The 22,726-nt window shown below is 48.5% G+C and overlaps 1 protein-coding gene across 1 annotated transcript; it reads right to left on the bottom strand.

Moving 5' to 3' along the window:
* Window positions 1-9,793: 9,793 nt before the first annotated feature.
* AZGP1 (alpha-2-glycoprotein 1, zinc-binding) lies at window positions 9,794-17,216 on the bottom strand. Its single transcript, XM_002721874.6, has 4 exons — window positions 17,130-17,216; window positions 14,148-14,408; window positions 11,224-11,499; window positions 9,794-10,361 (listed from the first exon to the last, which is right to left on the bottom strand). Exons 1-4 carry the CDS (start codon window positions 17,194-17,196, stop codon window positions 10,033-10,035), a joined length of 933 nt encoding a protein of 310 aa, XP_002721920.2. The 5' UTR covers window positions 17,197-17,216; the 3' UTR covers window positions 9,794-10,032.
* Between the last annotated feature and the right edge of the window lie 5,510 nt (window positions 17,217-22,726).

Here is a 22,726-nt window from a genome sequence, read left to right as displayed (position 1 = left end):
CAACACCTGGGCCATCCTCCACTGCACTCCTGGGCCATAACAGAGAGCTGGCCTGGAAGAGGGGCAACCGGGACAGAATCTGGCGCCCCGACTGGGACTAGAACCTGTTGTGCCAGCGCCACAAGGCGGAGGATTAGCCTAGTGAGCCACGGCGCTGGCCTAAGCACAATTTTTGAGGACAGGATCCTGATGCTTGCAGCACCTATTCTCATGTCTAGTAGGAGATAGCAAAAAATCATAGAGAAGCTGGTTAGCCTCTGCCTGAGAACAAGCCCTCTCCTGTTTTAAGCCATCTTTGGTCAAGTATGCCCTTCCTTGTAGCTGAAAAGCACTCACAAGTGATGCATTTTGTTAAGGAAACATTTTTGTGTGACTTGTTTACTGTGATTATCTACCTGAAGCAGGCACTGGGAGTTAAAGTTCAAAGCCAAACATGAGACCAGAGCTGGAAGTATCAAGCCACTATCTCAGAATGCAACAACAAAATCATGGCAATGGGGAGTCCAGTACCAGGCTGTGGTTTATGTATTCATCCAGTGTGATTTGCAGGATGGGTCCCTTCCGAGATTCGGTGAAGCAGCAAGTTCCCATATCCATTTTCTGTTGCTATTACAAAATACCTGAGGCGGAGGCATCTTTTAATAAATAAAAGAGGTTGATTGAACTCACAGCTTTGGAGGCTGAAAGTCAGTCAGCCCCATGGATTCGACCCCTGTTGAAGGTCTCATGGTGGGTGGCATCACGATGGTGGGAGGCACGTAGAAGAGGCCGCATGGCGAGACAGGAAGCCAGAGAGCAGGAAGAGCCAGGGAACTGGCTGTTTCTATAGCAACCCCTGTAGCAGGAATAGCTGGAGTCCCATGAGGACTATGTTAATCCTTTTTAGAGGTGATGTCCCCAGTGACTAGCCACCTTTCACCGTGCTCTGCATCTTAAAGCTTCCACGATCTCTCCTGTCACCGCACTGGGGACTAAATTCCAGTACACGAAAACTTGGGGGGACTCATATGCAAACCATATCACTCCATTTCCAAACGTGGCTGCAATGGACAGGACTGGGCCAGTCTGAACCCAGGAGCCAGAAGCTTCATCCGGGTCTCCCACGTGGCTGGCAGGAAGAAGCTCCTGGCTCTCGGCTTCAGATTGGCCCAGCTCTGACCGTTGTGACCATTTGGGGCGTGAACCGGAGGATGGATGACCTTTCTGTCTCCCTCTCCCATGTGGGCCGGGCCATCTTTTGCTGCTTCTCCCAGGCCATTAGCAAGGAGCTGAACTGGAAGTGGAGCAGCCTGGACACAAACTGGTGGTGCCCATATGGCATCTGAGCTTCAAAGTGGGCAGCTTTACCCATTGTGCCACAACGCTGGCCCCAATCATGTTATTTCTTGTTTAAAACTTTCCATTTCCTGTATTTCTAAGGATAAAGTATAAACTATTCAGCTAACCTCCCAAGGCCTCTGGAGTTGGAACCAAGTCTCGAGTTGTCCTCTCTCCTCTTTGCTCCGCTTACCCTGATCATGGGCCCTGGCCTCCTTGAGAGGTGTCAGTGCTCATCCGCCTCAGCTCCCTCTGCCTAACTCTCACTGCTCCTCTTTCTTGATGCCAGACCATGTGAGCTGTCTTTGCTCTGTGCATTCATAGATTCCTGTGTTCCCTCTGGCAAGTGATTTGTCATATTTTATAGAATTTTATGGCAACTGGCTCTTTCTTTGGTTGTTTCCCTTCTGGTAGATTTTCGGCCTCCTGGACTCATTCTGCTCTGTCTTCTGGAAAATTTCTCTCTTTGTGAGAGTGTCAGCCTGCCAGTCGTGGACTGAGAACATGATGCAAACAAGGCTGGTCGATCAGTCTCGCTCCCTGGACTTTGTCTTTTGAGCCTCGTGACTGTTTGGGATACAAACAAACATGGTTGGAGCTGCATTATCTTATTGGTATTGTGGTGATGAGGTGGCTGAGTGCCTGTGGCAGCTGGATGCCTGCTGTAGCCCTGGTGTCTCCTCCCTCTGAGCTGAGTTCTTCAGATGTTCCTTTCAGTCTGTGAGCTACTCAAAAACTTTATCAATAAGGTCCTTTATGGGGTGGGGAGACTGGGACTAAGGGAGCCCCCTAGTATCTGTTGCTGATCATCAAAGAATGGTACTGGATACAGCTCTGCAATGTATGTGAGGCAAAGACAGGGACTGTGTCTGTCTTATCACCTCCTTAGCCTTGTGCCTCACACATAGTTAAGTTCGAAGTAACAAGGAAGTATAGTAAATAGAAAATAGAAAATGAATTGAGACCAATCAATTCAAATATGTCAGTAATAATCACAATTCATTAATATAGAATAGTTCACAATACTAAAATACAGATGCCCTGGATTTATTTCTTCATTCCTTGGGATCCTTAAGAAAGCATGCTGTCACCCTAAAAGTGACTTACGATTTTGCAATGTATAACAAAAGCATTAGCCCAGAGCAGAGAAGCTCCTAAAGTGTTAGAGCAGGAGCTTGCAATCTGTAGGCACTGTTGTGGGTTGAATTGTGTCTCTCTAGCCATGCTCCTCAGTTAATTTTTTAAAAGATTTTATTTCTTTATTTGAGAGGTAGAGTTACAGACAGTGAGAGGGAGAGACAAAGAGAAAGGCCTTCCATCCGTTGGTTCACTCCCGAAATGGCCGCAATGGCCGGAGCTGTGCTGATGTGAAGCCAGGAGCCAGGTGCTTCTTTCTGGTCTCCCATGTGGGTGCAGGGGCCCAAGCACTTGGGACATCTTCTACTGCTTTCCCAGGCCATAGCAGAGAGCTGGATCGGAGAGGAGCAGCCGGGACTAGAATCAGTGCCCATATGGGATGCCGGCGCTGCAGGTGGAGGATTAACCTATTGTGCTACAGTGCTGGCCCCATGCTCCTCAATTAGTATGTTGAAGTCCTACCCCCTGTACCTTGAAATATGACTTATCTTTGGATACAGGACTTTTAGACAGGTGATCCAGCTAAAATGAAGACTGATGTCCCTCTAAGAAGAGGAAATTTGGACACTGGGGCATGCATGCAGGGGGATGACCATATGGAGCAGCAGCAAGGTGGCAGCTATCTTCACCTTTGTAGCACCTTGATCTTGGACTTCCAGCCTTCAGAACTGGGAGAAAATAAGTTTCTGTGGTTTAAGCCACCCAGTCTGTGGTATTTTGTTATGGTAGCCCATGTCAGCTATAACAGGTATGATACGGGAATGAATATGGACCTATTACCAATAGCATCTGATTTAGGGGGCCCTGTTACTTCTCAGAGTCTTAAGAGGGCTGATGATTCCTCAATTTAAGAGTTACAGCTTAGGGGCTAGTGCTGTAGTGTAGTAGGCTAAGCCTCTGTCTGTGGGGCAAGCATTCCATGTGGGTGCTTGTTCATGTCCCAACTGCTTCTCTTCCAAACCAGCTCCCTGCTATGGCCTGGGAAAGCAGTAGAAGATGGCCCAAGTGCTTGGGCCCCTGCACCTGTGTGGGAGACCTGGAAGAAGCTCCTGGCTCCTGGCTTCAGATAAGCACAGCTCCAACCGTTGTTGTGACCATTTGAGGAGTGAACTGGAGGATGGATGACCTTTCTCTCTCCCTCTCTCTGTCTGTAACTCTGCCTCTCAAATAAATAAATAAATAAATAAACTCTTAAAAAAAAAAAGAGTCACAGCTTAGAAATTTAAACTCATGATGTAGATAGAGAAGAAGAGTGAGTGACAGAGCATGTCCATAATCGCAGCTTCTGAGGCTTCTCACTCTGACCCATTTTCCCAGCAGGAAGAGAATCTGCTAGAGGTGGTTGTATTAGCTTTCGTTACTACAACACATTACCTTAGGCAGCTTAACTATACAGCAGAGAGATGTATTTTGGCCCACAGATCCAGAGGTTCACAGTCTCAGATTGGGAAGTCCCCACCCATTGTTTCAGCCATTGGTCATGGAGCTGTTGCTGTCAAGAGTCCCAGGGTGGCGCAGAACATCACATGGGAAGAGACAGGAAGTGTCTGTGCCTCTGTCTACATCTACTTCTACGTCTGCATCTGCACCTGTCTGTCAGGCGTAGGGAATGTTTTTCTGCCAAGGGCCATTTGGATATTTATAACATTCACAGGCCATACAAAATTATCAACTCACAGATTAGCCTATAGATTTATTGTATTTTGAGTCCCACCTGTGGTTGCCTTGGCAGGGCCAGACCAAATGATTTCATGGGCCTTATATAGTCCATAAACCAGATGTTCCCAGCCCTTGGCGCTATGTCTGTTGTCTATGGCTCTTATAAAGACACCAAGATTTTGTTTTTTACTTTTATTTAGTAAATATAAATTTCCAAAGTACAGTTTATGGATTACAATGGCTTCCCCCCCCGCCCATAACTTCCCTCCCACCCACAACCCTCCCATCTCCCGCTCCCTCTCCCATTCCATTCACATCAAGATTCATTTTCAATTATCTTTATATACAGAAGATCAATTTAGTGTATATTAAGTAAAGATTTCATCAGTTTGCCCCCACACAGAACACAAAGTGCAAAATACTATTTGAGCACTAGTCATATCATTAATTCACATTGAACTACACATTAAGGACAGAGAGCCTACAATGAGGAGTAGGTACACAGTGACTCCTGTTGTTGACTTAACAAATTGACACTCTTATTTAAGGCGTCAGCAATCTCCCAGGCTCCAGTCATGAGTTGTCAAGGCCATGGAAGCCCCCTGAGCTCACCGACTTTGATCTTATTTCGACAAGGCCATAGTCAAAGTGGAAGTTCTCTCCTCCCTTCAGAGAAAGGTACCTCCTTGCCACCAAGATTTTTTGAAAGATTTTTATTTATTTATTTGAGAGGTAGAGTTACTAACAGTGAGAGGGAGAGACAGAGAGAAAGGTCTTCCGTCCGTTGGTTCACTCCCCAATGGGCACAATGGTCGGAGTTGCGCCAATCTGAAGCCAGGAGCCAGGTGCTTCTTCCCAGTCTCCCACGTGGGTGCAGAGGCCCAAGCACTTGGACCATCCTCCACTGCTTTCCCAGGCCACAGCAGGGAGCTGGATTGGAAGAGGAGCAGCCGGGACTAGAACCAGTGCCCATATGGGATGCTGGCGCCGCAGGCGGAGGATGAACCTACTGCGCCATGGTGCCGGCCAGCCACCAAGATTTAATAATGCAAGCTTCATCCTAATGATCTCATCCAATCTAATCCAAGCCAATCATCACCTCCCAAAAGCTCTACTTCCAAATGCCATAGTTGAATTAAATTCTCACCTTCTTAGTACCATTAACATATGACTCTGGGGCTCAAAGTCTTGTGTGAATTTAGGAGGACAAACCAAATTCAAACCATAACAATGATACGTGGGGCAGAGGGTGGTCTGCACCCATTCAAGAGCTGCAACATGAATATATGAGTGAAGTGGGCACATAATTGCAAAAAGGAAAATCAGAGGGACTCTGCATTGTCTAATGCTGCTAATATTGGTAAGTTATGTACATCAAAGTTGGGATGAATTTCACCTCTACACCTGAAGAGAGAAAGAGAAAGTGAAATGAAATATAACAGGTTGATAAAAGGCAGGGCAGCATGCTCGAGGGAAGAGGCACCCTGTGAGGATGGCTGGAGATCTTCCGGGCCAGCCACAGGTAGCAGGAGCTGTCTCCCAGGGAGGCTTCAGGGAAAGGTTCTGTTGGACCTCTTTGGTTTGTGCCACCTGGGGTTGCTTCTTGTATTTTCCAGGTCTTACTTTTAAGAATGATCTATAGCACTTATTAACCCTCAGCTAGAAAGCATTTCCACTTCTCGGAGGTGGAGGTAGGAAAGGGCAGGGCTTGTCAACATGCGTGGGGCATGTGTGCCAAAGCCACTCAGCTTACTAGGGGAGAATACAGGTTCCCTCTAGCCCTGGGCAAGTCCAGGGCTCCTTGAATAGACCCTCTGCATGAGTGCAAATCTCTCATTGGAGAGAACATGGGTGGCAATTCAGGAGCTGGGATGAGAGGAAGGGGTGCCCATTGTGGAGTGTTCTTGCTCTAGGGGCTGCTAATCCAGTCCTCTTCTCTGGTTCCAGCCTGAGTAAGGCATTGAGTATTTCAGTGGAATACCAAGCGTAAAATCGCCAAGACTGAAAAGTGGTGCCATCAGCACCACTCAGCAATGCTACTATCACAGTCATGTCTGCTTGGGAAGGAGGGACTTTCTGTGCCTAATTTCTCCTCTAACACTCTAATTCATTTAACTCTAATTTCTGATTAGTATTCTAATCATTCCTCTGTGTTGTTCAAAAGCCTTTGAATGTTGTATTCGGAATAAAGATCAAACTCCCCAGTATGTCATTTAAAACTCTCCCCGGTTTGACTCCAAGTCCCCTTTGTGAGTTTAAGCATCATTGTGTGGGATGATCTATTTCTGGTTCATCTCTCTGTCATATGAACATAGAGACATTCGGCAAACATTTGTCAAATGAGCAGATGGGTGATGGACAGATGCACTGAACTCTGAAGACCAATAAAAAACTCTCAGTTATGATTCAGGAATTGACAAAGTTGATTTCTGTATATTTTTTTAAAGACAGGCAGAGTGGACAGTGAGAGAGAGAGACAGAGAGAAAGGTCTTCCTTTTGCCGTTGGTTCACCCTCCAATGGCTGCCGTGGCCAGCACGCTGCGGCCGGCACACCGCGCTGATCCGATGGCAGGAGCCAGGTACTTATCCTGGTCTCCCATGGGGTGCAGGGCCCAAGCACTTGGGCCATCCTCCACTGCACTCCCGGGCCACAGCAGAGAGCTGGCCTGGAAGAGGGGCAACCGGGACAGAATCCGGCACCCCGACCGGGACTAGAACCCGGTGTGCCGGCGCCGCAAGGTGGAGGATTAGCCTAGTGAGCCGTGGCGCCGGCCGATTTCTGTATTTTTCCTACCCTTTTTTCATCCCTCCTCTCTAACTTTTCTTTTCCCTTCTTTTCCATAGGAAGAACAAAAAAGACCATGAGTAGGAGGGTGGTCTAGGGTTTCTGCATAGGAAAACCTGATACACTTAGGTAGTATGAATTTTGGCTTCACGCAAATGCTGTCTTCCTTGAAATCTTTCAGGATATGTCCATCTGAAAGAAACTCAGTGTGGAAAGGGTATGTGTTGGAGCTGATGATCAGGGTCATGGAAAGAGGTGAGATTTGAGCTGGACCAGCTGGTGTTGTTTCCATCAGTATAATCAGTGAGATCCAATAATTGTACCTGCTTTCTTCTTTGGGTGATCCTGTACCTGGCGGGCGATCTGCCTGCCCTGCCCTTAAAGGAGGTTGAGAGGGCATGGCGCACCATGCTTCCCAGGAAGGACCCCACAACCTGACTGCTGGCAGGTAGTGGGAGCCCCAGTCGCATTTCCCCAACCCCCATCCTCACCAATCAGGTAAACTCCTCCTGGGTGTGGCCCAGGCCCACCTGGAAAGCTACCCTAATTATGTGACCTTCAAGCTGATTGGTGAAGCATAGTGGCGCCAATATTGGTATCCTATAGAATTAGTGTTGCACTGAATTAGCTATGCCCCTCTGCCTGTCCTTTAAAAGGTGTGTGTGGTCGTTAACAAAGCGGACATGTTCACCGAGACTTGTCTCCGGTGCTTCTTGTCGAAGAACACCATCGCCCCACCATGCTGGCAGTGCACGGGCCTCGCAGGATGAGCCCACATTCTTCTATTGAGTCTCTAGTGCTTATGAAAGTGTCAAGTATACAATATATACTCAATACTGAATTCTTGGATAAATCAATAAATACATGAGCAAAGGTATTGGAAAACAATAAGGTCTACTTGGCTAGAACACTGAGTGGGAAATAGGGTTGAAAAAGCAGAACTGAGGCCAGCGCCGTGGCTCACTAGGCTAATCCTCCACCTTGCGGCTCCAGCACACCGGCTTCTAGTCCCGGTCGGGGTGCCAGATTCTGTCCTGGTTGCCCCTCTTCCAGGCCAGCTCTCTGCTGTGGCCAGGGAGTGCAGTGGAGGATGGCCCAAGTGCTTGGGCCCTGCACCCCATGGGAGACCAGGAGAAGCACCTGGCTCCTGCCATCGGATCAGCACGGTGCGCCAGCTGCAGCGCGCTGGCCGCGGCGGCCATTGAAGGGTGAACCAACAGCAAAGGAAGACCTTTCTCTCTGTCTCTCTCTCTCACTGTCCACTCTGCCTGTCCAAAAAAAAAAAAAAAAAAGGCATAACTGAGCTAAATTAGGAGGACCTTCATAGGAAACCTGTGTAAGTCTAATACAGGTTGGTGTCTTCTGCCTAATTTGGTGTGTCCCATCCCTGCAGTCCACCTGGTGAACTCTCCCTGAGGAGTACTAAGGTAGTACTAGGAGACTGAAGAATTATTAAAGGGACCTCCTCAATTTGCACTTGAAGTTGGTGGTACTTCACTGAATGAGCAGGAGGTGACCATCGAGGGACCCTCATTTGGTTCTCTGGACTCCCTTTTTCTCCCTGGTGTGCCCTGTTGATGCCCAGGATCCAGCCCCACTCCCAGGTCATCTACATTTGTCAGGTCTGTGTGACTTTATCCTCTCAGCCGTCTCACACCCAGTGATTAAGAACAATCTGTCAGTCTCTTCTTGGCAAGCTGTCTTAATCTTCTACACCTGCTTTGAAGTCTGATTTCTTCCAGGAAGTTTACTGCAGGTTTCTGGGCCCCTCTGTCCTTCTCTCCTCCCCGACACTTGGCCAGGACTTGGATATTTTGATGTTTCCTCCCTCTTGTCCACCCCCATATGTCTCTCCTATCATAGATGGAGCCAAATCTCACATCTTGCCTTCTAATCTGGCTTAGCCCCTGACCTGTTTATGTGGACTTTGACTACCACATTGACTCGAAAAGGTTATCCTGTTTCCTTTTGTTTGCTCAAGGTGTCATCACATTTTAAAATGTCAATTGTTATACTTTCCCATCTTGACTATTTGGATTCTCTTTCCTGTGGTCTTCTACTGTTTAGCTAAAAACATATTTTTCCCAGAAAAGGGGAATGTGGGTTTCTCAGCTTTAATTTTTCAAATTGGACCCAGGGGATATATTTTAAAAAAACATAGCCTTCAAATAATAAAGATAAGGTGGTTGATTAAAGATTCTGAAGTCTGGAAATGATTTTTTCAAGAAACTCAACTTGGAGGACTGATTCTGGAGCTATCCAGAGTGGGAGGCTGAGGACCAGGATGCAATAGGAAGTTCTTTTCACATAAGAAAAAACACAGCCAGAGCCAGGAGAAGCTTAATAGAAAGGTCAGATGTGAGAGTTCCACTCTGTCATTTGGGGTGTGAACTTTGAATGGTGGTGGGGAGGGGGTGACTCAGATGAGGAACCACACTCAAATGGATTTGGAGGGAGCCCAAGAGCACTGGGGTTGATTCCCACTTCTCTGGAAGTGTGCCCTAGAGAGATAAGGCTTGTCAAATAAGCCCTGGCTGTGTGTGGTCCAAGGCCAACGTGGCACGGGAAAGGCTCGGTAGGTAGAGTGGAGGGCTGTGTCGCATAGGGAGCAAGGGAGTTCTGGGGAAACTGAGGCACAGAAGAGCTTTTGAGTTTGTGTTAAACAGGCCACAGAGTTGTAGGACCTCCCAGCCAGACAGGCCATCGCCATATTCATGGATGTTAGCAGTGGGCACCTGAATAATGCCCAGGGTCTAAGTGGCCCAAACCATGCCTAGGCTACCCTGGGTCAAGATGCCCTGTGCACATCGCTTTGAGTGAGTTCCAAGTCTTTCAGATGAATCAAATGCTTGGGGATAGGATGGATGATACAGTTGAGGCATATTTTTACAGCATTTTAGAGTTTAAAAATACCTTTCTTTGTTGTGCTACTCAAGGAGATGACTGTGAATTAGGTTTTCCAGATTATACAATGGAGGGGGAAGCTGGGGGATGAGGTGTTTGGTGGGGAGAATCATCTCGTGCCTGGAATCCAAGCCTCTGTTTCCAGACCCATCACCTGTTCTTTATGCTGTTGATGTCATTGATGCTGATTTCTAATGTTCTGCTCTCTCATGTCAGGCAGAAAGAATGGCTACTGGGGCCGTGGGGTCTCCACTTTGTCTTCAGCGCTTGCTGTCTGCCTCTCATCCCAGAGCAATGTGAGGGGCTGGGCCAGGCTACGGTGCTCCACGTGGCAGGAATAGGGGGCTCGGTCCTGAGAGGGGACTCCCACCACCACCCAGGACAGGTAAGTGCCCTTTCCACTGGGGAGAATGTGTCTCTCCAACTCCAGCTTCTGCATCTCCCCAGCCCGAGTCCAGTGCAGACCAATTCCTTGTGGGTAGAAGTCATAGGCCAGACACTTGAGGGTCCTGTTCTGTCCTGGGGCCATGTGGCTGGAGGCTGTCACGGAGGGAGGCTCTGTGAAGGGACAGATGTGGATGTTGAGGGCGTGTTGTGACTTCTTCCATCCCCCACTCCCTGGATGTCAGTGATCGGCAGAGCTCTAAGCTCTCTGCTCATGTACCTGCCTCTACCAAGAAACCTTTACAAAGACTGGGGAAGGCTGTGGCTCCCTTTGGAGCGTTTCCTGCTGGGTCACGGAATGTCTGTGCTTGCTCTGATATCCCAACCCCACTCTGCCCCATCCTGTGTTCACTTCTGATGGCAACAAGTTGTGAGTGCCCCATGCACTTCACTGTTTTCCCCCAAACTTCAATGGGCTTGGAGGGCTCTCTCCTCCAGCCCCAGCCCAGCTTCCTCATTCTGCCTGCAGCTCTGTTTGTCAGACTTTCCCCTCCTGCATTGCATAAGCTTCCAGTTTCTGCCTGGCCCGGCTCATCCTCCATATGCCGGCAACAGCTGGAGCTTGGCCAGGCAGAAACTGGAAGCTGGAAACTCAATCCAAGTCTCCCGTGTGGGTGGCAGGTATCCAACTACTCGAGCCATCATCTTCTGCCTCCTGGGGTGCACACTGGCAGGAAGCTGGAATCAGGACTAGAACTGGGACTTGAACCCAAGAATTGCAATGTGGGATGTGGGATTTGAGTGTCCTAAGTGGTAACTTAACCACTGGACCTAATGCCCACCCCTGATGAATATTCTTTTTGGAACTCAGATCTTGTCTTCCCAGGGAAGGAATGACGGAGGTAAAAGCCTGGAGGCAAGGGACTTCCCAGATAGATGGGAGCAGCCTGAGACATTCCCCTGACCTCCCAGCCTGATACTGTCTTCTGTTTTTCAGCCCAGTACTGGGGAGCAGGCCATGGGAAGCAGTAAGTACCTTGTCGGTCCAGGTGAGTTCTGCTGTAGTTCAGGTACCTCTGCAGCATCCCCGGGCACTCTTCTTCCAAGTACGCCTTGGCCCGCTGCACATAGACTTTTTCTGCTTCCCACTTTTTCTTGGTGTTCAGGGCTGCTGGGTCCAAGGCCACCCAGGCTGGGACTTCCTTGTTGAATTCGATGAAGTCTTCTCCATCGTAGGCGTATCTCCAGAATGCTCCACTGCTTCTGTTATTCTGGAGCTCGCAACCGAACATTCCCTGGAAGGTGTGAGACCCTGAAGCCTCCCCAGACCCCACAGGGAGCCAGTCAGCCTAAGGCCAACTCCATCCAAACAAAAACTCTCATGCCCACATACTTTGCAACTCAGTAGGAGGAAAGGTTTCTGAAATCTAAGTATGCAATTTATGCAGTTTCTTTCTGGGGCAAATAGGTTACAGCAGAAAGACACACTCTTGTTTGGTTTTCAGACTTCCCATTCCATACCTTTCAGATTTCTACATAACGTGTGTGTGTGTGTGTGTGTGTGTGTGTGTGTGTTTTGACGAGGAGATGAGCTACATTCTTCCAGCCAGGGAACTTCAGAGAGCTACACACTGTGGACAGATTTCTAGCTCTTCTGTGTCATAGGGAAGCATGTTTGAATGCACAGTGTTTTCCTAGGAACCCGATACAACACACCCAAGTGCATTACCAAGTTAAGCAGAAGTTATTTGTGGTTTCATACAGATTGTGGCAATCTCTTTCATTTTAGTTCCACGTGCAATTCATATCACCACTGGAGTAAACATAATTTGACAACCTCTTCTCCTGTTCCCAGTGGTTGATATCGTCATTCCAAATCTCTGATGACTCAATCCCCTCCCCATTAACAATGGCTCTCGGAAATTGCCCTCCTTAGGGAGGGGAACACAAGCTCTCCATTCTAATTATGAAAGTAGGCATTTATCCAAAACCGATTAGTGCTGTTGACTCTCACGCTCTCTGGGCTCAAATCCCAGAACTGTCCCCACTCCCACTTGGCCTGTTGCATAGACTTGAGCAATTAACCCCTCTTTGCTTCACTTTTCTCATCTCTGAAAAGCCAATGGTGATGGTACTATTTTGGAGGGTTGTTGTGAGCATTAAGTGTGTTAATACCTGTACCTAGCATGTAGTAAGTGCTCAATAAATGGTACCTCTTATTATTTTTCTAGTACCCTGATTCACTGTATCTCTTCATCCTTTTTACTCATCATTTTTCAGGCCAACACTTCTATTCCTGTCAGCCCAACTTTCTTCCAGTGTCCTTCCTGAACCTGTGGGCTCTCCCCACACCTCTTTCTGACACACAGCACAGATCATTTTTCTCACCAAGACTTCCCATTCTACATCCTTCAGATTTCTACATAACTCTTGTCTCCCTTTGTAAGCCTTTGGATTCCATATAGCTTCTTGGACATTACACTCAGGAGCTACACTAGAACCTCACCCTATACTAATTTTTTTTTTTTTTTTTACTTATTTGATAGGTAGAGCTAGATAGTGAGAGAGACAGGGAGAAAGGTCTTCCTTCCATTGGTTCACCCCCCAAATGGCCGCTACGGCTGGCGTGCTGCGCCGATCCAAAGCCAGGAGCCAGGTGCTTCCTCCTGGTCTCCCATGCGGGTGCAGGTGCCCAAGCACTTGTGCCATCCTCTACTGCCCTCCTGGGTCACAGCAGAGAGCTGGACTGGAAGAAGAGCAACTGGGACTAGAACCCGGTGCCCATATGGGATTCCAGCGCTGCAGGCAGAGGATTAGCCAAGTAAGCCATGGCGCCGGCCCTCCCTATACTAATTTTTTTTTAATCTTTTATTTAATGAATATAAATTTCCAAAGTACGACTCATGTGTTACAATGGCTTCCCCCCCCATACCGTCCCTCCCACCCACAACCCTCCCCTTTCCCACTCCCTCTCCCCTTCCATTCACATCAAGATTTATTTTCGATTATCTTAATATACAGAAGATCAGCTTAGTATACCTTAAGTAAGTATTTCAACAGTTTGCTCCCATACAGAAACATAAAGTGAAAAATAATAGATGATTTTTTTTAAATGATGATGAAATCAGATCAGACCTATTGTCTTGTTTAATCCCAGTGAGAGTCAAGTTCTCCCTATACTAATTTAACATCAACAGTTCACTAGGCCTGAGACTGGATGATGTGAGTAGGCAGGGTATTACAGAAAGAAGAGTGCTGGGCTGGGAGACACAAAAGGCTGCTTCTGTGTAGCTCTGCCATCAGCTCCTCACACCACAGGATGAGTGACTTTTCCCATGTCTGCTCATAGATGGAGGATCTGAATGGTTTCATGTAGCTCAAACTGTCTGTGGTTTTAAATCCAACACTTATTGAGCTACCACACTGGGCCATGATTTATGCTAGGTACTTTGTCTATTCACGCTAACAAATTTCAATTGTGCAGATATTACTGGCTGCACCTATCCTAGGCCAAGGGGCTAAGGGATTAAGATAGATATAGACAAATTTTGCAGAATTTCTTGGAGGCAGGTTTCAAGGCTCCAATTCAAACCAAATAACTAGGAAACGTGCTCACTGTCTAACAGCCACCACATGAAGTCAGTTCTGCCTGGCCCCAATGTTGGCTCACTTTCCACTCGATGTCCCCAACAGCCTTCACATGGGTGGGGATATGGAGGTCAGAGGTCCCTGTTTAAAAGTGCCATCACTCTGACACCACTTGCTATGTGAGTTGAGGCCTGGGTTAAGAATGGGGATATCTGTAGGAAAGGAGAGAGACAGGTGTGTTGTGGGGTGGGGAGAATGTGATGTGGATGTGCCTGTGCCTTTCTGTGGGTGCCTCTTGCTCCTCCTCTGGTCCACTCACGCTTGCCTCTTGAGCCCGGACCCTTCACCCCAGGCGGTCTGCAGCCCACTGACCTGTACTTTCCTTGTAATAGTTCATGGCGTCTTTCAGGGTCTCCAGGAAGATTTCCTCCCTGGCCTGCTGAAGCTGGCTCTCCTTCTTCCAATCCTCCATTCCTTCCACCTGGCTCCACGGCCCCAGGGGCTCTGCCTTCCTGCTCTCGCTGTCATAGTGGAAGAAGGCCTGGTCGTTGAGGAAGGCGGTGGCCTGAAACCTAGGGAAGCCTTTACTGGGCCTGGACAGCCCAATGTAGAGAAAGGTCAGCGAGTAGGGACCTGAAAAAGAAGAGATGCAGATGGGTGGGGCCCACACACAGTACTCCCACTGTGGGGCGCAGAGGGCCAGCAGGGAGGACCTGGCCTGGGGCCTCTTCCTTCTCAGCTTCCAGGCTCACACCACGGACGGAAGAGCTCGGCTTTTATTCTGGGGATGATATTTCAGAGACCACCCTTTGCCTTCACGGTGTTGGTTCCTCTGCTCGGCACACAAGGTGATGATATATTTTTTTAAACCTTGTAGGTATACTGGGGCCATTATGACTACATTCTGGCTAAAGGAAAAATAAACGGAAGTGATGTGTTTCTTCTGGGCCAAGGCCCCGTGAGCCGGCTTTCCTTGCCTTTCTTTCCTTGGGTGATGGCCATGGAGGCCAACGGGTGAAATGGAAGAGTCTCGAGATGCAAAAAGCCCGGATGCTTGAGTCAGCCCGCAGAGGAGAGGAACCTTGCTGGATCTGAATTCAACTTGATGTGAGTGAGAAATCACTTGTTGGGCAAAGTCACTAAAAGTTTTGTTACCATTGGAGCATAATGTAATCTAGCCTGATAAATACACACGGGTAGAAAGCATACGATGGAGAATTTACTAGAAAACTCAAGAAATGATACAGAATGGATCAGCGTAGATTAAGACTAGTATGGATCTCAGTAGTGTATATCTTGCATTTTGGTGCAAGGCAGAGGCTGAGAGAGGGGGACATTTCCATCCATTTCCATCATTACTTTGATAATTAATTCATGATGTTACTCACATGGGTGTGAATAATGTAGGTCACATAGTAGATTTCTGGATCAAGTACTGAAATTATTATTTCAAAATGTTTATGTGTTCATTTTTTTTGGAAAGGTGGAGGGAGGGAGGGAAGGAGAGAGAGAGAGAGAGAGAGAGAGAGAGAGAGAGAGACTGAGACTCTTTCATTTGCGCTAAACTCCCCAAATGCTTGCTGGGGTTGGGCCAGGCCAAGGCTAGGAGCCTGGAATCCATCCTGGTTTACCACATGGGTGGCAGGGACTTTAAGTTCTTGAGCCATCATCTGCTGCCTCCCTAGCTCATTAGCAGGAGACTGGATCAGAAGGCAGAGGTGGGATTTGATCCTGGCACTCCAGCATGGGATCAAAGTGTCCCAAGTGTCGCAAGCAGTGGCTAAACTTGCTGCACCGTAGTGCTTGTCCCATTGAAGTGGGACAAGCTAACTAGCTTCTAAATGTGGTTAACATTAAGCCAGTACACCTCTAGTGGAGAAGATAACCCTCTGTCACATGGGTTGGCCTCATCCAATCAGTTGATAACCTTAAGAGAAAAGACTGGAGTCTCCCAAAGAAGAAAGAATTCTGCCTTCAGACTCAAGCTCTTTCTTGGGTTTCCATCCTCTGCCCTGCCCTGCAGGTTTAGGACTGCCAGATCTCACACTTGTGTGCCAGTTCCTTAAAATAAACCTCCCCTTCTCTCTATTATATGAGCCCCTCTTCCCAATGACAGTACTTCAGAAAGTTCATGGAAAATCAAATTAAGAGATAAGCTTCTTATGGTACAATTTATTTGAAAGGCAGAATTACAGAGAGGCAGAAAGAGAAAGATAGAGAAAGGGGGAGAGAGAGAGAGAGAGAGAGAGAGAGAGAGAGAGAGAGAGAGAGAATCTTCCATCCCCTGGTTCATTCCCCAAATGACTGCAGCAGCTGGGGCTGGGCTAGGCCAAAGCCAGGAGACAAGAGCTTCATACAGGTCTCCCACATGAGTGCAGGGGCCCAGGCACTTGGGCCATCTTCTGCTGCTTTCTCAGGCACATTAGTAGGGAACTGGATTAGAAATGGAGCAGCCGGGACTTGAACCAGTTCCATATGGGATGTTGGTGCTGCAGGCCGTGGCTTGACCTGCTGTACTACAATGCTGGCCCTAGAAATTTTTAATACACATGTATATGAGAGGGTCTTCAAAAAATTCATGAAAGATGAGTATTAGGAAGAAATTATGTATAGATTTCAACTATTTTTGTGCCCAAATAAACTTATCTTTTAATTCCATCTCCATAAACTTTTTGAAGATTTCTCATACATAAAGCATATTATAAAAAATTGCGAGGATTCCAAATTTTTTGTACTAAAATAAAGTTATCAAATATTTCACAGATATTTAGATATTTTACTTTTTAATATTTAGGGGAGAAAGAGAGAGAGAGATTTCTATCTTCCACCACTGGTTCACTGTCCAAGTGCCTGCAATGATCGAGGCTGGGCCAGGCCAAATGCAGGATTTGGGAACTCAACTCGTTTCCCATGTGGGTGGCAGGGACTCAACTACTTGAGCCATCACCTACTGCCTCCCAGGGCGGCAGAAAGCTGGAATTGGGAGCTGGAGCTGGGATTTGAACTCGGGTATTCCAGTATAGAATGCAGACACACTGGCCACCCCTTCCACGGAACCCTTGTATATAATACACATCCTGTTAGTTCTGTTTCTCCAGAGAACTCTGACTCATGCAGAGTTCACTGTACACTATGGCAATATTCTAAACGTGAGTGTCTTATTCTGACAATTTATAAAAGTAATGAATTTTAAACACTCACAATTCAGGAATCACAAGTTTGCATCTCTTCTGCCTGAACATTCATAAGCCAGGGAGAGCCTCAGCCCTTGGTGCCCTCTCCCAGCCCATCCACCCTGCTCTGCGTCTTCCCTCCCTTCTTCTCCAGGGCTCATCCCTCGCTCCGTCCACTCACCCGCTTGGGTCCCCTGGGGGACCGTTGAACCCAGAAGGAGTGGCAGAGACAGTAGGACAGGCACCATCTTTGCTATAGTGCCTGGGTGGAAGGTACTGGACAGGAAATGCAGGTCTTTCCCTGGGGCCTGGAGCCGTGCCCAGGGGAGGTGAAGCCACAGGCCAATGAGAGGGCCAGGATGGGCTCCTCCCCTGAGATTGAGAAAAAGGGCCGCAGAAGACAGGAGTGTGGTCCTGAGGTCTGCAGTAGGGGCTTTAAACTGAGAGCTGAGACACTGGCTATCCTTCAGGTGGAGGAAGGCTGGTGGGCTGGGGGCGAGGTGTGCTGAGTGGTCGATGCTGGGATGTGTGTCACCCTTCCGGTCAGTTATGGCACTCCCCACTCTGGGATCGCTAGTGGGGTTTGGATGTTGTCAAATCAGGCTTCATCTCTTACCTCTGGAAAAGCTCTCGACATGTCTGGAACCCGGGCCTGGGTAGACCCCAGCCTCGGTGGGCCCATCGCTCCCCCACACCCCACCTGCCAGAGCTGTGTCTGAAAGACATTCGCCTCCCTCCCTCTCTATGCTGGAGAATCCCGACCTTCCCCCACGAAAGCAGAAACAGCCAGGACAGCCCCCTCCTACCCTGCCCTCTGCAGCCTCCCTTGCAATGGAATGAGCAGGTGTACACAAGGCTTGGCTCAGCCAGCAGAGCTCCAGCTCTGGACACTGAGTCAGGTGTCAGATAAATAAGGCAGCAGATTCCATGGACAACACTTTCTGCTGGTCTCAGCCACGGCTGCAACTGCCAGTTCCTAGGGCAGCACTAGCCATGAAGATGTCCTGTGTCCAGTCCCTGCTGGTGGCGGTGTTGGTCCACTCGGTCGGATCTGCTGCCCTCTGCTGGCAGAAAAAATTATTGCTATTTATTTGGGGGAGGGGAGCGGAGTTCTTTCATTTGCCAGGTCCTTCCCCAAATACCCATATGGGTGTGCATGGGTGCTGGGCTGAACCAAAACTAGGGGCCTGGAGCTCAATCTTGTCTTCCATTTGGGTGGCAGGAACTCTGAGTCATCACCACTGCCTCCCAGGGAGCACATTAGCAGGAAGCAGGGATGGAGAGCAGAGTGGGGACTCTGATATGGGCTGTGGGAGTGTAACCTAGCCAAATACCTGTCCACGGAGTGTGTTTTTTATTCTGTTTTTTAAAGATATATTTATTTATTTAAAAGAGTTACACAGAGAGAAGAAAAAGGGAGAGGGAGAGGGAGAGGGAGAGGGAGAGGGAGAGAGAGATCCTCCATCCTCTAGTTCACTCCCCAATTGGCCGCAATTGCTGGAGCAATGCCAATATGAAGCCAGGAGCCAGGAGCTTCTTCTGGGTCTCCCAAGTGAGGGCAGAGGCCCAAGGACATGGGCCATCTTCTACTGCTTTCCCAGGCCATAGCAGAGAGCTGGATCAGAAGTAGAGCAGCCAGGACTTGAACCAGCACCTATATGGATGCCGGCGCTGCAGGTAGCGGATTTACCTGCTACGCCACAGTGCCAACCCCCAGAGTGTGATTTTTTAAAAAAGTTTATTTGGGGGTATGGCATTGTGGCGTGACAGATTGAGCCACCATCTGCAAAGCCAGCATCTTGTATGGGCGTTGGTTCGAGTCTTGGCTGCTCCACTTCTAACCTAGCTCCCTGCTAATGCACCTGGGGAAGTAGTGGAGAATGGCCCAAGTGTTTGGGCCCCTGCACCCACGTGGAAGATCCAGATGAAGCTCTTAGCTTTGGCCTGGCCTAACCCTGGCTGTTGTGGCCATTTGGGGAATGAACCAGCTGATGGAAGATTTCTGCCTGTTTCTCTCTCTCTCTCTCTCTCTCTGTAACTCTGCCTTTCAAATAAAATAGCTATTTTTAAAAAGTTTATTTGAATGTCAGAGTGACAGAGACAGAGATCTTCCATCTGCTGGTTCACTCCCCAAATGGCTGAAATGGTTAGAGTTGGGCCAGACTAAAGCCAGGAGCCAGGAACTCCATCTGGGTCTCCCACATGGGTGGCAAGGGGTCCAAGCACTTGGGCCATCTTCTGCTGCATTCCCAGGCACATTAGCAGAGAGCTAGATTGGAAGTGGATCAGCTAGGACTCAAAACGGCACTCAGATATGGGAGGCTGGCATTGCAGGCAGCAGCTTAACCTTCTGAGCTACCGGGCCAACCCTGGGAGTGTGATTTTTGACAGCATCTCCTGCCTAATTCAGAGCATGGGTTCTCCAGGCTCTCTGTGGACTCTGCAGATAACTAATAATTAGCTACTAACTAATCATTAACTTTATTTTCTACTTAAAGTCAGAATTGGATTCTGTTTCTAGCGATGAAGAATGATACTGACTGACACAGAAATTGGTCCAAGGATCATTTCCAGATGATAGATGTTCAGGGGAATGGAAGGATGGGAACCTGAGATTGTTTCTGGGGCCGGAATCCAGTGCAAACACAATGGTCTTTGGGAATCCATGCAGGCCTGGTATGCAGGAGTGGGTAGAACAGTGACTGGTTATCTCTTGTGGACGTCTGGAAGGAGTGCTGTTGAAGGGAACATTTCTAGTCCCAAGTGGCTGATCCCACAGGGGAGTGTGAGGGATATGAGGGATTCAAGGACCAAGGACCAGAAGTCTGAGTCCAAGAGTGGCAGAAAGCTTAAAGCTAAAGAGAATAAACTCAAACACAGAAGTGATTGGCCCAAAGCACAGTCTGAAAATCAGGCATCTTCTATGATAGTGCAGTTGCAAGGATGAAACAGACAAAATCCTAATAATGCCTAATTGTTAAAACCTAACAATGAAAAAGTAGGTTTTATGCCCGGCACCGCGGCTCAATAGGCTAATCCTCTGCCTGCAGTGCTGGCACCCCAGGTTCTAGTCCCGGTTGGGGCGCCGGATTCTGTCCCGGGTGCTCCTCTTCCAGTCCAGCTCTCTGCTGTGGCCCAGAAGTGCAATGGAGGATGGCCCAAGTGCTTGGGCCCTGCACCGCATGGGAAACCAGGATAAGCACCTGGCTCCTGGCTTCGGATCTGCGTGGTGCACCGGCCGCAGCGCACCAGCCGCAGCGGCCATTGGAGGGTGAACCAACGGTAAAGGAAGACCTTTCTCTCTGTCTCTACCTCTCTCACTGTCCACTCTGCCTGTCCAAAAAAAAAAAAATAGGTTTTATATCTTAATTACTCAAAACTAGTATTTTTAATAACAAAATATGATCCAGGCATTCCTTCCAATTTTACAAGGTTGATACCGATGGGCAGTACTAATAAGAGCATCATTGGAGAGAAACTCAGGAAGGTAGCTGTTGGGTGTGAACACAACACTGGTCACGGGTAGAATTTCTGTTGACAGAGACGGGGCAAATTTCATAAGGATGGGGTGGTGTCTATCATGTTCTTTTGTCTGTCACTAGTGCTTAGCCCAGTGATTGACAAAAGACAGACAATAAGCACTTATAAAAATAGGCCAACAGGGGCTGGCGTTGTGGAGCAGTGGGTTAAGCTGCAGCTTATAATGCCTGCATCCTGTATCAGAGTCCCGGCTGCTCCACTTCTGATCCAGCTCTCTGCTAATGCACCTGGGAAAGAAGCAGGTGATGGCCCAAGTTCTTAGGTCCTTGCCACCCATGTGGGAGACATAGATGGAGTTCTAAGCTCCTGGCTTGGGCCTGGCTCAGTCCTGGCTGTTGTGACCATTTGGGGAGTGAACCAGTGGATGAAAGATATACCTCTCTCTCTCTCTCTCTCTCTCTGTTCCCACCTCTTTATCTCTGTCACTCTGCCTTTCAAATAAAATAAATATAAATAAATCCTTTTAAAAAAGGCCAACAGATATAGGAACAAAGACAAAGAGAATGAACACCTCAGGGTTATCAAGACCAATCTGGTGGGGACAGAATTCATGAAGATGATTGAGGAGTTGGATTGTCTGGGATGGTTAAGTGCAAAAGTGAGGTTGGAATCAGATTTCGGAGAGACCCAATCAAAGACATGATGCATCTGACGTCTTCCAATGAGTGAGGAGCTCCATGGTGTCTTCCCACACAGCCTGTGTTCTCTGGTCAGCAGTTTTCAAACTTTTTGTGCCATCTTCTCCTTTGCCAGTCGTTCTCAAGGTAATTTTTAGTGCATAAAATAAAAGTAAAGCTGTATGGGCAGGGTGTTAGGCTCTTCTGAAGTGACTGAAGAATTATTTAAGAAGGAAATAATGTGGTCGGCGCCGCGGCTCACTAGGCTAATCCTCTGCCTTGTGGCACCAGCACACCGGGTTCTAGTCCCGGTCAGGGCGCTGGATTCTGTCCCGGTCGCCCCTCTTCCAGGCCAGCTCTCTGCTGTGGCCCGGGAGTGCAGTGGAGGATGGCCCAAGTGCTTGGGCCCTGCACCCCATGGGAGACCAGGAGGAAGCACCTGGCTCCTGCCATCGGATCAGCGCCGTGCACCGACCACAGTGGCCATTGGAGGGTGAACCAATGGCAAAAGGAAAACCTTTCTCTTTGTCTCTCTCTCTCTCACTATCCACTCTGCCTGTCAAAAAAAAAAAAAAATGTGGCAATGAGACCCTCCTGGGGTTGGGCCTTCATGTGGTTTGTATTTAGTTCAACTGCCCTCCAAGGCTTCACGTGCTGAAATTTAATCTCCACAGTGAAATATGGGGCAGGCTGGAACTTAGCCCAAATGTGGGGTTTAGAGCTGGAGTCTTTGGGCCAAGACTAGGTTACATAAGGTCAGTGGAATGGAGCCACCAAATTGAATTCTGGTTTTATAAGAAGAGGGAGCAAGATCCGAAGACGTGCACATACACAGGTGCTCTCCCTGCCCCTGCCATGGGATGCCCTGCTCTCCCTCAGGACTCTACAAGAGTCCTGACCAAAGGCCTGACCATGGCCTTTGAACTCAGAGCTGTGAGCAAAAACCTCCTCTTTTCTTTGTATGCTTTTTATAAAAGATTTATTTATTTATTTGAGAGGTAGAGTTACAGAAGTGAGAGGAAGAGACAGAGAGAAAAGTCTTCCATCCGCTTGTTCACTCCCTAAATGGCTACAACAGCTGGAGCTGAGCTGATCTGAAGCCAGAAGCCAGGAGCTTCTTTCGGGTCTCCCACGCAGGTGCAGGGGCCCAAGGATTTGGGCCATCTACTACTGCTTTCCTAGGCCATAGCAGAGAGCTGGATCAGAAGTAGAGCAGCCAGGACTCGAACCGGAGCCCATATGGGATGCTGGCACTGCAGGCGGAGGGTTAACCTACTGTGCCACAGCACCAGCCCCTCTTTTCTTTGTAAAGTTTTTTTTTTTTTTTGACAGGAATAGTGGACAATGAGAGAGGTAGAGACAGAGAGAAAGGTCTTCATTTTTTTCCATTGGTTCACCCTCCAATGGCCGCTGCAGCTGGTGCGCTGCGGCCGGCGCACCGTGCTGATCCGAAGCCAGGAGCCAGGTGCTTCTCCTGGTCTCTCATGCAGGTGCAGGGCCCAAGGACTTGGGCCATCCTCCATTGCACTCCCGGGCCACAGCAGAGAGCTGGACTGGAAGAGGAGAAACCAGGACAGAATCCGGCACCCTAACCTGGACTAGAACCTGGTGTGCTGGCGCC

The sequence above is a fragment of the Oryctolagus cuniculus genome, chromosome 19, assembly GCF_051225735.1.
Source record: "Oryctolagus cuniculus isolate XC-2025 breed Fujian yellow rabbit chromosome 19, ASM5122573v1, whole genome shotgun sequence".
NCBI classification, from domain to species: domain Eukaryota; kingdom Metazoa; phylum Chordata; class Mammalia; order Lagomorpha; family Leporidae; genus Oryctolagus; species Oryctolagus cuniculus.
The sequence above is the reverse complement of the archived record's forward strand: the minus strand, read 5'-3'. Positions and strand labels throughout refer to the sequence as shown.